Source organism: Pteropus medius, unplaced genomic scaffold, assembly GCF_902729225.1.
Source record: "Pteropus medius unplaced genomic scaffold, Ma_sr-lr_union100, whole genome shotgun sequence".
In the NCBI taxonomy this organism is placed as follows: Eukaryota; Metazoa; Chordata; class Mammalia; order Chiroptera; family Pteropodidae; genus Pteropus; species Pteropus medius.
The window spans coordinates 7,594,906-7,609,822 of NW_024350927.1; the positions used below are offsets into that span (position 1 = coordinate 7,594,906).

General features: G+C 59.8%; 1 protein-coding gene across 15 annotated transcripts in view; it reads right to left on the reverse strand.

Annotated features, from left to right (window-relative positions):
• Positions 1-14,917, reverse strand: part of CAMTA1 (calmodulin binding transcription activator 1) — a 784,924-nt gene that overhangs the window by 93,792 nt on the left and 676,215 nt on the right. For all 15 annotated transcript variants that reach the window (XM_039842316.1, XM_039842302.1, XM_039842305.1 and 12 more), the window contains one exon: positions 13,774-13,927. In XM_039842316.1, coding sequence (XP_039698250.1) covers positions 13,774-13,927 — 154 coding nt within the window. The remainder of the gene's footprint in view (positions 1-13,773; positions 13,928-14,917) is intronic.

A 14,917-nucleotide genomic window follows, 5' to 3' on the forward strand; every position in this document is an offset into this window, starting at 1 on the left:
TGAAGTCAGAGGGTGAACACACAGCTTTGTCCTGAGCCCAAATTCTGCCGGTGCTGCACGTCTGGGAGAAGAGCCCTGCCCCCCCCCCCCGTCCCCCACCACCAGCTCATCATGGGGGCGCCTACTCCAGGGAGACTTTGAACGAACGCCCGTCGCAAAACCAGACCAGGTGTTCTCGGGAAAACCCTCGAGTCTGAACCAGGTGAGCCCGTCTCTGGTTCGGACTGCACGGCCCAGGCCGCGCCCCACCCGAGGGTCTTGGGTCTGGCTGGAGGGTCCGGCCGTTCTGAGCGGGCCCCGCCCCGGGCCGACAGCTGTGCTCAGACCGGGCTCCTCCTCCGGCCCCCACGGGGGTGCGGCTACTGCCTTTTTCCCTGCTCCTGCTCCCCTTCTGCTGTGAAGGTGAGAAAGTGAAAACCCAGTGAAGGGTGACGGACTGCAAGCCGGAGAAGTTCTGGATGCTTAATGCAAATTACCCACTGTCTTGGCACAGGCAATATGCAGATTGCCTCCCTCCCCTCCCCGGGCGGGGGTGGGGGTGGGGAGAAGCCCCCTCCTCGGAGGTGGCGAGTCGTTAGTACTGAATATCAAATACTATCAAGACGGCTTTTAACATGTCACGCTCCGCTTCCCGCCACGTAATGAAGCAGCGGGATGAGAGAATCCCACCGGGCAAAGAGCCTTCGTGAGCGGAAGGTTAATAGAGGCATCGGCGCCCCTCGCCCGCCCCGCCCCCTTCCGGAAGGCAGCAAGAGGGAAACGCATTCAAAACCCACACGGATTAGACGGATTAAACGTAAGGTCACGGCCTGGGGTGGGGGCGCAGAAGGAGAAAAGGGAATTCCCAGAAAAGGCACCTCCTGGTGGCTCTGAGTTGCTGGCGGGCAACCGGCTCCTCAAATCCAGGCCGCAGTGGGCCAAGTGTCCCGGAGGACGTCTGGAATGCTTGGGCCCAGCTCTGCCAAGTTCCCGGCGGAGGGGCCTCTCTTCAGCTCCCCCCACGCATGGGGCCGTGGTTCCTGGGCTGCTCAGGTGGTGAAGGGGGACCCCGTGCCCACAGGGGAAGGGATGGGAGAGGTCGAAGGTGGGTGTGCCTAGGCCAGGCGGGCTCCTCCACCGGCCTGCACAGGACGGGGGAGGCCAGGAGGGCCGTGCCAGACGCGGGAAGGCAGGGTGCTGTGGGTGCTCCTGTGGGTTCCCAGCAGTCCTGTTGCTGTGCTGGGACGCGCGTGCCCGGGGTCCGACGCTGGCCCTGGCGGGGCTGGTCTGCAGAGCCAAGGCCGGAGTGGCCGTCACAGGAGCCCGATGGCCCGTACTCGACGCTGACCCTAATTACCACCCACAGCCAGGCAGCAGCGTTTCCACTAATATGAATAATCAAAATGAAATCAATGACAGCAGCATGTGGCCGTGCTTTGGAGAGCATCTTCTGCCGAGCGATTTACTCAAGAGGTGGCCGACCGCTGGGCGGGAGTACCTGAAATCTGGAGGAAGGGGCTGGGCGAAGATGTGGGGTGACCCTGCCTGGGCTGGCTGCCCGCCAGGGGCTGCTTGGGTTATGTCTGCTCTGTCCCAGCCTTGAGGGACAGGTGGAGAGCTCTGGCCAGGCAGGATAGGCCTGAGCCCAGGCCAGGCTCCCCTGTCACCCCCTGCATGGACGGAAGTGTGCCCCGAACATTCTTAGGCTGAAGCCCTGACTCCGATGTGACTGTATTTGGAACCGGGCCTTTCAGGAGATGATTAAAGTAAAGTGGCATCATGAGGGTGGGTCCTGATTCAACGGGACTCATGTCCTTGTAAGAAGAGGAAGAGACACCAGGGCTGAGCACACACGGGGCACAGGCCACGTGAGGACACCCGGAAGAAAGGCCTCGCTGCACACTAACCGCCTGCCGACACCTCGATCTTGGACTTCCAGCCTCCAGAACCACGAAGAAATGAATTTCGATAGGCAAATTAATGCACTTAAGCTTCCCCAGGCTTCCTGGCGTCGCACACTTGGGGTGTGCGTGTGCGTGCCTCCAAGGGGCTCTGAGATCAGGGACTTTCCAGAACGTCCCCTCCTCTGCCACTCCGCATTTCGCCCTTCCGGAGCAGCTCAGCTCAAGCTCCACCTCTCCCTGGAAGCCTTCCTAGGTACTCTAGCTCTCGACTCCTCTGGAGCCAGAGTCTGAACGATGTCAGGACCTTGTCGAGTCGTCCGCTGCTCTGTCCCCATGACACTTGGCACGGAGCGGAGGCTCAGTAGCGGCTGGCTGAGGGGACACGGGAATGCGCAGTGTCCAGTCCATCACGGCCTCTCTGGCATTGTTCTACCGTTGCTCCCAAGAAGCTATAAGCAGAGCTCTCGTTTCAATAATGATAATCACAAAAACGATACCTGTCGAGCTTATGCTATGGACCAGGCGCCGTGATAGGTTCTTTATATGTTGACTCCATTATAAAGATAAATAGATCACGAAATTATCCACCCCTTATCGAGCATTTACTGTGGACAGGGCACAGGGCGGCGGCTCTCAACATGAGGTCCCAGCAGCACTTGGGATCCTGTTAGAAATCTATCTTTTCCAGCCCCACCCAGAACGACTGGATCAGCAGCCCTGGGGATGGGGCTCAGGTCTGTGTCCCAGCAGGCCCCCCAGGGGACTGGATGACAGCCCGAGTTTGACCCCCAGAATAGACTTTACAGCTCTCATCTCTCATCAACTCTTTGAGGGAGAAGTATCGTCCGTTTATGATTCGAGAACTGAAACGTGGAGAGGTCTGCAACTGCCTGGGGTCACGCAGCAGAGCAGCAGGAGCGGGGAGCGGTTCGGAGTCAGGGACCCAAGAAGAGCTAGATGGCCCGGTAGTAGGCGGCGAGGGACGGCTGCCCGTCAGCAGGCTGAGATCCTTTCCACTGGAGGCTACACTCACTTCTCTTCCTGGACGGAGGGAGTCAGTTTACAGGGGGGCTGGTGGCTGTGCCAGAAACACAACAGGAACCTGGGGCTGGCCTAGGCGCTGTCCCCCAGCTCACCACCCACTCTGCTGTCCCCTGCCCTCTCTGACTATAGAAGGTGGGAGTGGGGAGGGGACAGACACTCTGAGGCCTCTGGCTCCTCCCTTGTGACCTTTCTCACGGGGGCTGGGACCTCCCAGACCAGAGGAAACTGGCCAGGCCTTCCGGGGTGCAGAGTGGGAAGTGGGAGTCGGGACCTGCTGTGGACCTTGCTCCTGGAAGATACGGAGCCGGCAAGGGAGGGAGGGAGGGGGCCTGTGCCAGGGGAGTCACAGGCTGGACCCGGGCCACTGGGGTTCCGGGAGGCCTGACCGCATTCATCACGGAGACTGGGCTGAGTTGAGGGGAAACTTCTTCCATAGACAAGAAACCTGAACGAAGACTTGTCCCAGAAAAGGTGGGACTCTGTGGGCAGCGTCTGGTTCCCACAGGGGCTCCCTGCCTCGATTTCCGGTCCTTAGGGGAAGGGCGGGGCTGAGGAAGGGAGCCCACCGAGCCACAGATGAAGGGGCTCAGGGGCGGCTGTCTCTTGGTTGTCAGTGGAAGCCACAGATGTGCACGGCCGCCGTGGCCGCCCTAAGCCGTGGTGGGACCTTAGCGAAGGGCAGGGCAAAGCCCTGGGCTCAGGGCCTGAGCTAGCTGTGCGGGGAGACGGGGCTGGAACCCAGACGCGCCGAGAGCCCGCGGGAGGCAGGCCGGCCGGGCCGTGCTGGCCTCGCATGCGTGCGGTCTCGGGACAGCCTTTCATTCCCCTGGGCCTCAGTTTTCTCATCTGCAAAATGGTCTGCCTGACGACGTGTCACTGTTCCGCAAGGGGCTTTAAAGACATTCAGATCAGTGGGCCCCACGGCCAGGATCCTGATTTGGTGGTGTCCATGGGAGATCTGAGGCAGGGTCAAGGGCCCCGAGGGAGAGGACCCTTTCTGCTCCGAAACGTCATGCCTGGAACACTTTGGAGAGGAAGCGGACGAGGAGTTAGAAAGGAGAGCTCGAGGACCAGTGAGAGCCAGCTGCCTGTCCCCCTTTCTCCGAGGGGCGGTAACTTCTAGAAGGATGACAGGACATGTCAGCTGGAGCTTGGGTCACTATGGCAACAGCAGAGGCGGCACCTGCTGAAATGGACATTTGGCCTTCTCTGCGCAGGAACGGGTTTCTTGGTGCTGTGGTGAGCAGGTGACAAGTGGCATGTTGGGGACAAAGACAGTCTCCCCCGACAGAGGCTTGTGGGGTCCCCTTCCTCTTCGTCCCAGTCGGCCTGGGCTCATCCAGTTCTACCATATACTCAGTGCTCGGTAAAGACCCATATACAGAGGGTGGCCGCGTGACTTGCTGTCCGGGCGAGTCACCGTGGAAACCAACAAGTGTGCTGTGATCATTTCGCCGGACAATGGTGTAACGCGGGACGTGCCCAGGCAAGCGGACACGCGTGGTCACACCTTGTGGTCACACTGTTTAGGAGCCGCGTGAGGGGGGCGAGGCTGAGAGAGCGCCAAGTGCCTCTGGGTGCCCGAAAAGAGCCCAGCTGGATTCCTCCAAGTTGTTGACACTGGAACGCTGTCTCCATGGCAACAAGGTCAGTGGGAACCGGCAGCTGCTCTGGTTTAATTCCCACCGTATTCTTGTTGACAGGAATAAAGGCCCTGCTTCTGATTTCTTGGTTCAACTGGATAACATTTTCATTAGATTTAACTTCTCACATCCAGACACCCGCCTACTATTCCATTTCTTCATCTCACCCTCGACTCTCATTCGTCGTCTTCTGGTTCTGAAGCGCCGGGGACGTATGTGGTGTGTCCCGAATGGGCTTGTGACTCCTGGTTCTGAGTGTTGGAGGGCGTGGGGCATTGGGGTTCCCCTACCCGAAATCTACCAGGAGGTGCAGCCTTGTTCCAACAGTAACCATGCCCGGAGAAGGCAGAGGGCCTGAGACCTTAACGCAGCCGCTTCCTCTAGGCGAGGTTGACCTCGGACTTGGCCGCGGAGCCGGGGCAGGGGCATCTCAAGCTGGAGCCATTAGAGCTCCGAAGTCAGGAGATCCAGGCCACGTGGGGATGGTGCTCCCGGCGACTCCGCAGCTGGTGTCACAGGTGGTCTCCGAGCGGCCTCGGCTGAGTGTTTCTGACCCAGCTCTGAGAACGACCCGATTTGCTAAGTGGCGTTGTTTCCGAGGCCGGATTCTTCACGCGGCCGGTGAGAGCGTGGACACACTCGAGAATCTCTGACTGTTAGTGATGTCGGAGGCACAGCTCGACCGGGAGAGGAGAGGAGTCAGCAGCTGTCTCATTTCCGGGAGCCGCGTGGCCCTGGGACCCTCTTCCAGTTGGGGCTTAATTGTCGCCCATCTTCCCAGGCCCCGCTCAAGGGCCGAGAGGGCGTGAATGACCGTCAGCCCGAGCAGCCCCTCCAGGCCACTGGCAGTGGGGACGTGGGATCCCAGACAGTTTCCATCTCGTTTCTGGTGAGACCCTGGGCTCAGACGCCTCCTCCACGTGCCCGGAGGTGGTGCCCGCGAGGCAGGCAGGTGCCACCGAAACAAGTAGCTGCCTCTCGGCTCCCAGTGATATGGCCCAGAACCTTTGATTTTCAAAGAGAAGCTGAAAATCTGGAGATTTCCATGTTGGCAATGAACAGGAAGTTTAACAAAACCACCGCAGGCAGCGGCAGGGCTGTGTCAGCTCCCAGGGGCAGGCAGGCACAGGCAGCCCCCACACAGAGGCTACCTCCTACCTCCTCGAAGCTCGTCGCAGGAGTGGGGGGTTAAGATGGACCCGGGAATTTTGTAATGGCCTGGGGTGCCTGGAGCCCAAATGGCCCTGAGTGGCAAGTAGCCAGGGAGAGAGAGAAAATCAAAAGAAGTATTTCTCCTTTAGCTCTCCTGCTTGGGGGCCAATTCAGCTAAATACAATTTAGCCAGAGGGAGAAAGACTCATTTGCAAAACAAGCCTGGATCTTCCCAGCACAGCAGGGAAAAGGAGCGAGCCCCAAACCGAAAGCAGCCTTGCCTTCTAGGCCCACTGCCTGCTCTGGGCCAGGCCGGGAGGTGCCCAGAAGGTGTTCTAGCAGGAGTGGGGGACTTATGGGGACCCACATCGCCTGCTCCCCATGCCAGCAACTCCTAACCAAAGGGACAAGCAAAATGGTCAGGGGAGTACCCCCCCAGGCCCTTCTGTCTAGTTTATGTTTCCCCAGTGACTCCAAATCCTATAGACACAGGCAAAGGGCAGAGCCTTCCAGGCCTTGCGGGCTCCATCCGCTGATGACAGCCTCAGTTCTTAGGGACAGAGCTGCTGTCCTGGGCCCTGGGCCCACTATGGGGACACCGATGTGCTTCCTGTTATGGTCCTCGAGGGTTTCTTACGAGTTCAAGTCAGTAGGTATCTGGCGAGATCCCATTATGTGCCTGGCACCACCGTCTACCTTTCAACCCAAGGAAACTTCTAGAGTGGCACGTCTTAACCCAGAGTCTATGGAAAGACCTCACAGGGTCCTGGCACACCCAGGAATTATACACCAAATTATTCGTGTGTGCGTTCCAGACCAGCACCGCCTCCGGTGTCTGACTCCTCCCTACCCTGGTTGAGAACCAGCTGAGGCCGAGGCCTGTGGCCTGCTCCCCACGACAGGGCTCCTGGTTGGCCTCTCGTTGGAGTCTGCCTTAGGCTGGGATCTCCCCAAAAGCATGAGAATCAGCGGGAGGTGGGGCGGGGGGATGGGGGGGAAGGCACAGCTTCTCTGGCTGCCCTGAACCCCAGCGGTGGGCGACCCAGGTGCACCCAAGCTCATTGCTGACCCCAGGCCCTTCGGTCCTATCCTGAGGGTCTTGCTTCAGAGGCGGGGGCGCTGGAAAACGCTTCCAAACGAACATTTCTGGTCAGAAGGAGACCTTCCAACCCTTTCTAATGGCAGCCTCTCCTCCCCCAGGCTAATCGCCCGCCCCCTGCTTTTTACTTCCTATCCCTGGCACCCCTTCTTGCGGCCTCGGGAGCAGCATCTCTGGGACCCAGTTTGCTAACTGCCCCTCCGTGGCCCACAGACTCCGGCCTAGACTTGGGCGAAGCCGCCAGCCCCTCTGCCTCGTGCTTGCCAGGCACCGGTAGACTGAGTCAGGGAGGGAAAGGGACACACCTCTCGCCAAGACCCCCTTCTGCTTGTTCCCACTTCACCTGAAGCCCACCACCCCCAGAATCACAGAGCAGGCCCTAGATGGCCTCCCACCACCACACCCCGGACATCAGGTCCCTGGGGCAGGGGCGGGACGGTGCCCCATGTCCGCGGGCTCCGGACCCAGCTTGGGGAGTCCCCTTGGCCCAGAGGATTCGCCTTTCGGAGCCGCTCTGCAGCTAAAGACCACCAGGTGGCGCTCATCGACCAGGAACAGGGTTTGGTGCAGGGTCGGGAAAGGAAAGCCTTTGTTGATTTTACGTCTTGATATTTCTATAATCACCAGGATTACAATCTAAGCAAAAAAGCAAAACAAATAAACACTGCCCCTCTTCCTGGATCTTTGGTCTTTTTCTGGAAAATTATGCGAAAACAACAGACGCATTGACTAGACAGCCCAAGGCTTGGGTGTTGCAACAGCGAGGGCCTCTGGGGCGGGTGGAGAGGGGCCCTGGGGATTGGGGGCTCTGTTGGCCTAACGTGTGGGGTGAGGGGCTCCTGGAAGAGGAGGGTGCCTGCTAATCAGCCTGCTTGCTTCCAGGCTCTCTGCCACCTCAGCCACTTCTCAGCGATGTGGGGTTCTCTGCCTCCGGCCGCCCTGGACTTTGCCAGGCCCCTGGGGGCTTGCTGCACTGGCCTTACCGTCGCACAGAGGCTGGGAGTGTGCTCTTCTGGGGAGTGAGTGCCTGGGAAGGAGCTGAGGCCCCGGCCCCTGAACGCACCAGCAGGCTGCAGGTGCCCAAGGACCAAAGATGACTGGGTAACTAGGATTGCTGGGGGCCGGGGGAGCCCACTCAAACCCCACACTCGACATGGGCTCCACTCCCTTCAACACAACCTCTGCACGTGCAGCCTCAACATGGCCTCCGTCACCATACTGAATATGGATGGTCTTTGCCCTCACTATCAACGTGGCCTCCATCCTCAACCTCAACGTGACAGCCAATCCTACTATCACCACGGCCTTTATCACTTAATACCTAACATGACCTTAGTCCCCTCAAATTCAGCATAAGCTCCGTCCTCTCTCCCTCGGCTTGACCTTCTCATCATGGCCTCCACTCCCTCTACTCAACGCGACTTCGACCCCCCACCATCGACGTGACCTTTATCACCTATCACTCGACACGGCCTCCACCCCCCTCACTCGACAAGACTTCCGTCACTGCGTATCCACCCTGCCCCGAAAGCCGCAAATGGGACACGGCGCCGTCGCCTCGGAGCCACGCCGCGTGTCTGCCTTCGCCTCTGTCTCCTCTGTCACGCTGCTCCACGGGGACCGCCTGGAGCGCCTGTGCCTCCTGCTTGTCTCCGAGTCCTACGCGCTCACCGAGGCCTGGGTAAAGGTCTCCTGCAGGAAGGCTCGCCAAAGATTCCACCCTTGCTTTCTGGATTTCTAGGTACCTGAAGGCAGAGCTGTCTGTTTCACTCCCAGGGCCATGTGCTTTGGACCCACCGGCCGGTGCGGCTTCTTGGGTTTATCTTCCTGAGGGCAGGGCCTGGGATTTCTCCCTCGTGGTGACGCCCCCAGGGCCAGCGCCGGGCGGAACTCAGAGCAGTCACTCTGAAAGCTTGTTCTCGTCCCGTGTAGGTGGGCGCAGGAGTCCCTGAGGGACTCAAGCTGGCCTTGGGTGTCCGCCCTTAGCACAGAGCTTGGCGCGGGCTAAGGTGGGGCCGCCTGTGATCTCTGGAGTCGCAGAAGCTGCAGGAAGGCCCAGGCCTGGATTGGCAATACAGGGGCATCTGGTCAAGTAGGGTGCTCAGGAGGAACCTCTGGATGGGGACAAGTGGGACAAGATCGCCTCTCAGGGAGGGGCTGTGAACGCCGCTTAAAACCCAAGCCGTCATCCCTCACTCTGGATGTGACTCACCAACTGCTAGCTGGGTAGTGGCTGGCATGCCAGTCCCCTCCCGGCTGCCAAGGAACGGGGCAGGGCAGAAAGCCATGGGCACTCGGAGGAGCGGATCTGCTCCAAGGGAACTGGCTCCATTTGGCTTCCTGCAGGCTCGAATAGAGCTGGGGGTGAAAGGTCAGGCACGGCGGCTCAGAACTGCTGTGGTTCTGGGCAGCGAAGGTCGCCGAGGAGCCAGTTCCCCACCAGGCTGGCAGGACCGAGGCACAGAGCGTGTCTGGCATTCTTCCCCAGAGTTGACCCCATCTGCCCAGGCCCTCGCTCACGCTGTGGCAGTTTCCTGGGGCCAAAGCTGGTGCTGTCTCAGACCAGCTGCGTTGGAACAGACCCCAGAATTTCCAGGATGAGACACACTGAGCTTTGTTCACTAGAATTTGATCGACTCTGACCTCCGGACGGGGACTGAGTCAGTCATCCTCAGGCCTTGAGCTGAGCTGAGCTGGGCTGAGCAATTCTAAGCTGGGGCCCGCGGGGACACCCAGCTGGAGCTCAGCTGCACTTGGCCCTGAATAGCTCACACACAGAACCTATTCCCCAAAGCATGTTAGGCTGGTAGTTCTTAGCGAAAGACTATACTTCCCAGATTCCCTTGCAATTAAGGGTGACCACATGACCAAATTCTGACCAATGACACATGAATGAAAGTGTGGTATGCAAATTCTGGGCCCTGCCCTTAAAGGAAAGAAAGTTGCCTTCCACTTTCTCTTCTACGCTTCCCACTGGTTGGGATGCAGTTGTGATGGCAGGAGCTGGAGTAGCCATCTTGGACCATGTAAGAAAGGGCTACATCCTAGGAATGGCAGAGTGACCAGCTGGAAGGAGCCCAGATGACTGATTCCTGACACCAGAGCTGTCACATCAACCTCGAAGTGCTCCGTGCAAGAGAAACAGCCTTCTATTTTGTTTAAGCCACCGTTCTTTTGGTCTTTGTCGTAGCAGCAGGAGCCACATGCTGACTACCACAGAAGGGACTGAAAAGGACAGGGAGCATTTTGGAAATGTTGGGAGTGCTCATCAGATATCACAATGTTTTCTCCCACCATTGTTGTTTTCCCCGGATTGCGGGTTGAAGGGAAGCCCCCATGGGACCCGGGGACATAGTTGCAAGAGTCAGGGTGAGTTCGTGGGATCGGTCTGTCTCACGAGCCGGCGTCTGTGAGATCCCCAAGGCTCCAGAGCAATGAGCCCCCCGATCTTGCAGCAGGTGAGGCGAAGGCTGCAGATCCGAGTTTCCCTTCACCGCCGATGAGCACAACATTTTGATTAAACCGCTGACAACTCTGCTGTAGGGCAGAGAAATTTGGAAACATCAGGAAATCAAACTGTGAAGTCTTCGAAGGCATGCGATTCATGTGAAAATGTGATGAAGCTAATGTGCTTGGCTCCAGCGCCGGGTGGCACGCCGGCTTCTGGAACCGAATCTGACGCTTCTTGGCTCCCGGTACCTCTGCTTTCCCCGAATACGGTTAGCTGTGTGTGCCCCGTGCGTGTGTGTTCCAAGCCTGACTGGCATCAGGAGCTTTTACTGGACCCGTATGTCCCGGACCGTGTTTCCAGGCTGTGCGCCTGTAACCGGAGCCACACACACATGCACACACACACACACGCACACATGTGCATGCACACAGACGCGCGCACACACGCATACACCCACGACACACGACACGCACACACACACCTGCATGCACACACGCGACACACCCATGCACGCATAGATGCAATAATACACGCGACAACACACACATGTGCACACACCTTTGCATGCACATAGACGCACACGCGCGACACACACACGCGACACACACACACGCAGATGCACACACACACACAACATCGACATTACGTACGCACGCACACACCGTGCACGCACACAGATGCACACACACCCATGTACACAAACATGGGTGCACACACGTGCACACACGTGCACACACGCACGCACACTCTGAGCCACTGCTCGCTGCTCTGCTCCCGCTCCTGACACCGGAGAGCACAGAATCATTAGATTTCTGGGAAGCTTGTTGTAGTTTTACATAATTTTCTGGATGCACTGCGGACTTTTGAACGGGCGTTCAGTGCCCCGCAGATGCGCATCCCAGGTCCAGTTTCCACCCCCCCGGAGTTCTTGGAACTCGGTCCCCTTGCCCATGCAGAGGGGGACTTCCCGCCTGACTCAGGCAGGCTCCCGCAGGGGGAGGGGGCCTTTTCCAGGACGGGGCCACTGCTGAGGGTCGGTGTGGGGGGCACTGTGAGGAGGGAGAGGCGGTGGGGACAGGAAAAGGACGGGGGTCAAAGGAAGAGCGGGATGGGGCAGGGCCGGACGGCGACGGCGACGGTGGCTTCAGGGAAAGGGCTCCCCGCGTGCGCGTCGGGAGGGGTTTAGGAGGGTCCAGGCCAGAGGTGTCTGACAGTGGCGGCCACCCCAAAGGGCATCTCTGCCCTTGGTGGTCCCCTTGGCTAATCTCCAGCTAAGGCGGTCTCCGGGAACTTCCCAGGAAATGGGACGACACAGTGGCCTCAGCCCCTTGGACCTCGGTCTGCAGAGGCCCAGAGTCGAGCTGGGCCCAGCCGAGCTGGCTGGATGCTGTTGGTTCTCTCTCAGGGATGGACCCCAAGACAGAGGTCACTCCCGTGCCACCCTCCTGAGCCAAGTGCCCGCAGGGAGGCTCCGCCTGCTGCTGCTGGGTTCTCCCCATCGCCTCTCCCTCCTCACAATGCCCCCCGACCCTCAGCAGTGGCCCCGTCCTGGAAAAGTCCCCTCCCCCTGCGGGAGCCTGCCTGAGTCAGGCAGGAAGTCTCCCTCTGCATGGGCAAGGGAACCAAGTTCCAAGGCCCAGCTGGGTTCTTTCTCTCATTTTACAGAAGCGAAATTGGGGTGCAGAGAGGGTGGGCGACTTGCCCGAGGTTACGCAGTGGAGGGTCAGTCACAGAAGCGGGACGCGTGCCCCATCCTGGCTCCCAGCTCTGACTCTACGGTCCTGGCCTGGTCTTGGGAGTGGGGGCGGGGGGGGGGTGCCACCGAGCAGCCTGGCCCCCAGGGCCTGGACGCTGGGGCCTTGGTTCCTTGCTCAGGCCCCTGCGGGGAGTGGACCAAAGCTGGGTCCAGTCACGTCCCACTCGGCCGTTCCACAAACATTTACCGACGCCCACGAGGAATGGCGGAGAATAGGAAGGGTTTGTGGGGATCGGCTCTACTGTCTCCCACACTTCTGGGTGCTCTGCCGAGTTTGAGGAGGCTCGTGTAGCCCCTTCTGGTTACGGGTGGGAAGCTGGCTTCAGTCTGGTGTCCCCCTGTGGTCTTGAGGAGGCCTAGGGGCTGGGAGTGGAGCCCGGCTGGGTAGCCGGGCAGGGCCTATGGCTGAGACGGAGGGATGAGTTGGGGTGAGCAGACGGAGATGGGGAGCATGCTCCATCCTGGGGTGTGGGTGGTTTAACAGGAAGGCTATGTCAGAAGGGCACTTAGGGGGGTCCTGCTGGACACAGCCTGAGCCCAGGAGGCCCCTGGTCTGCCTGGTTCTGGGTTCTTGGTGGCGGCAGCAGCAGCAGCAGCAGGCAGAGCCTCCCTGTGGGCACTTGGCTCAGGAAGGTGGCATGGGAGTGACCTCTGTCTTGGGGTCCATCCCTGGGCCGGCTGGGGTGTTGGCCTACTGGGAGCCTGTTCCCCCACACGCTCCTGTGTCCCTCCTGACCCCTACCCCCAACCTTGAGGCTGGAGGGGGGATCCCCCTATCTGAGCACCGAGGAACTCTCAGGATTAGCTGGTCATTGCAGGTACCACCTGGCCGCAGCTTGGGCACGCCCAGCGATGGGACACTCACTGCCCCCAGGAAAGGACATTTCAGTCGCTCCCTGTATGTGGTGCCCAGTGGCTTCCTCCACGCAGCCCGGCTTCCAAGGGTGGACGGGTTCCGAGGGAGCTGCTGACCGCTCTCTGAGGTCCTGTCTGATGACAGGTCTTTGTCCCGAGCTTGAGATCAGTGTTCAGAAACCCCCAGGCCTTGTATCCGGCACTGGTCAGCTCTCATACTCTTCATGGGTCTGGCAGATCCACGTCTGTTCTTCCTGAGTCAGCTGTCCAGGTGGCCACAGAGGCCACCGCGAACCCCCAGAGGCAGCTGGGAGCCACAGCCCATGGAAACCAGGCACCAGCCGAAGCCCGGCTTTCTGGACTCACTGGGTGGTGTGTATTCAGTGATTTGCACCTGACAGATGCTTCAGAAAGCATCTCTTCGCTGACAAAATGAAATCCAGCTCGATTACCATCATCTGTGTGCCGCCCGCTCCAGGAGCCGAGGCAGGCCAGCGCCGGCCAGCCCCTCCTCAGCCCCACGGGCTTTTCCCTCCCTGGACCACCCTCGCCCCCCGGTCTGCGGCCCACGAGACAGCCGACCCCGGCACCGCTGGCTCTCTCCTCCTCCCTGATGTTGCTTCGTGCCTCTGAACCCGACTTTTCTCTTCGTAACGTGGGCCTGACATTCTGTGCCCTGGCTGTCAGGGAGGGAGCTCATGAGGATCACGTAAAAGTGGGATGGCAGTGGTCCTTATAAAAGCTAAGCTCATGGTGTCACCGTCATCCGAGTGGAGCGGGGCTCCCACAGCCGCATCCCTGAGGCCATGGAGGCCCTCCCGGCCCCACATGGACGACGCGGGCCTGGGCCTCCGTGCAGCACCGCGGGGCCGGGCGGCCGAGCTACTCACACATGGGTTTCAGCTGCCCGATGAGCTCCTCTTTCGTCCACTTGGCCCACTCCTTCTTGTCGGTGTTGATGGAGCAGAGGATGGGCCCGCAGGGTTTGCCACAGTCCTCGATGGCCGGGACGTTGAGATAGTGCACCAGGACGATGTCGGGGTTCTGCGGGGAGAGACAGAGACTGGCAGCATGAGGGAGGCACGGAGCCCGTCTGGGGTTGCCCCCCAGCAGGTGCAGACAGGCCAAGGGGCCCCCACCCAGCTTCCTCAGCCTCGTGGAGCCAGATGGTCCCCTGCCGTGGGGACCGTCCCGTACACCGTCGCCGGGCTCCACCCGCTAGACGCCAGCAAACCCAACCTCCGGCTGCGACAGCTGGAAATGTCTCCAGACACTGCCCAAGGTGCCCTGGTCGACACACGAAGGACCACACACGCGGCAGACGCGTCTCTAACCCCACGTCCTGGACCTTGAGCCAATGCCTGCCCGGGAGCGTCGGGCTGGCCCCGCACTTTACACGTTTGTCCTCGCAGCTCCGTGAATGTCCCCACACAGGCATCACCACCCCTTCTTTCCAAGGGGAAGTGGAGTTCCCAGGGGGTCGGGCACCCCGTTTCTAAGTGGACGTCCCTCTGCCCTTCAGCCCGCGGTCTTCTCTCGCGCAGACAGCCCCACCCGCATGGCACGGTCCTTCCAAACCTCACCCAGGAGGCGCTGTCGCCCATGACCTCCTTGCAAACCTCACTGCGGCTTAAGCATGAGAAGGACTCGCCAGGCGGAGACCTCGGCGGCACAGACTGGCCCTAAAGGCTTCTATGGAAACGAGTTGGCCTCTTCCCATCAGACTCGATTCCAAGTGCCCTCTGTCCCTTTCTGCCCCCCACCAGCTCTGACACCAACATGGCCAAGGGGCTTCTGTGGGGGTGGGTGGCAGCTTCACAGGAAGGAGCACACAGCCCTGTGGCTTTCTGTGGCCCTCCAGAAGGCAAGGCCATTTTTTTGCGGGGGGAGGCGGGCACATGGGGCTTGACACGTTTGTTAAAAAGCAATCGTGTCACTTCAGAATGCATCCGAATAAACCCAGAACCTTCTACACCAATCAGAAGGTATTTCTTAAACCGTAAGGAAACGTATGACAGCATATCAAGATGCTGC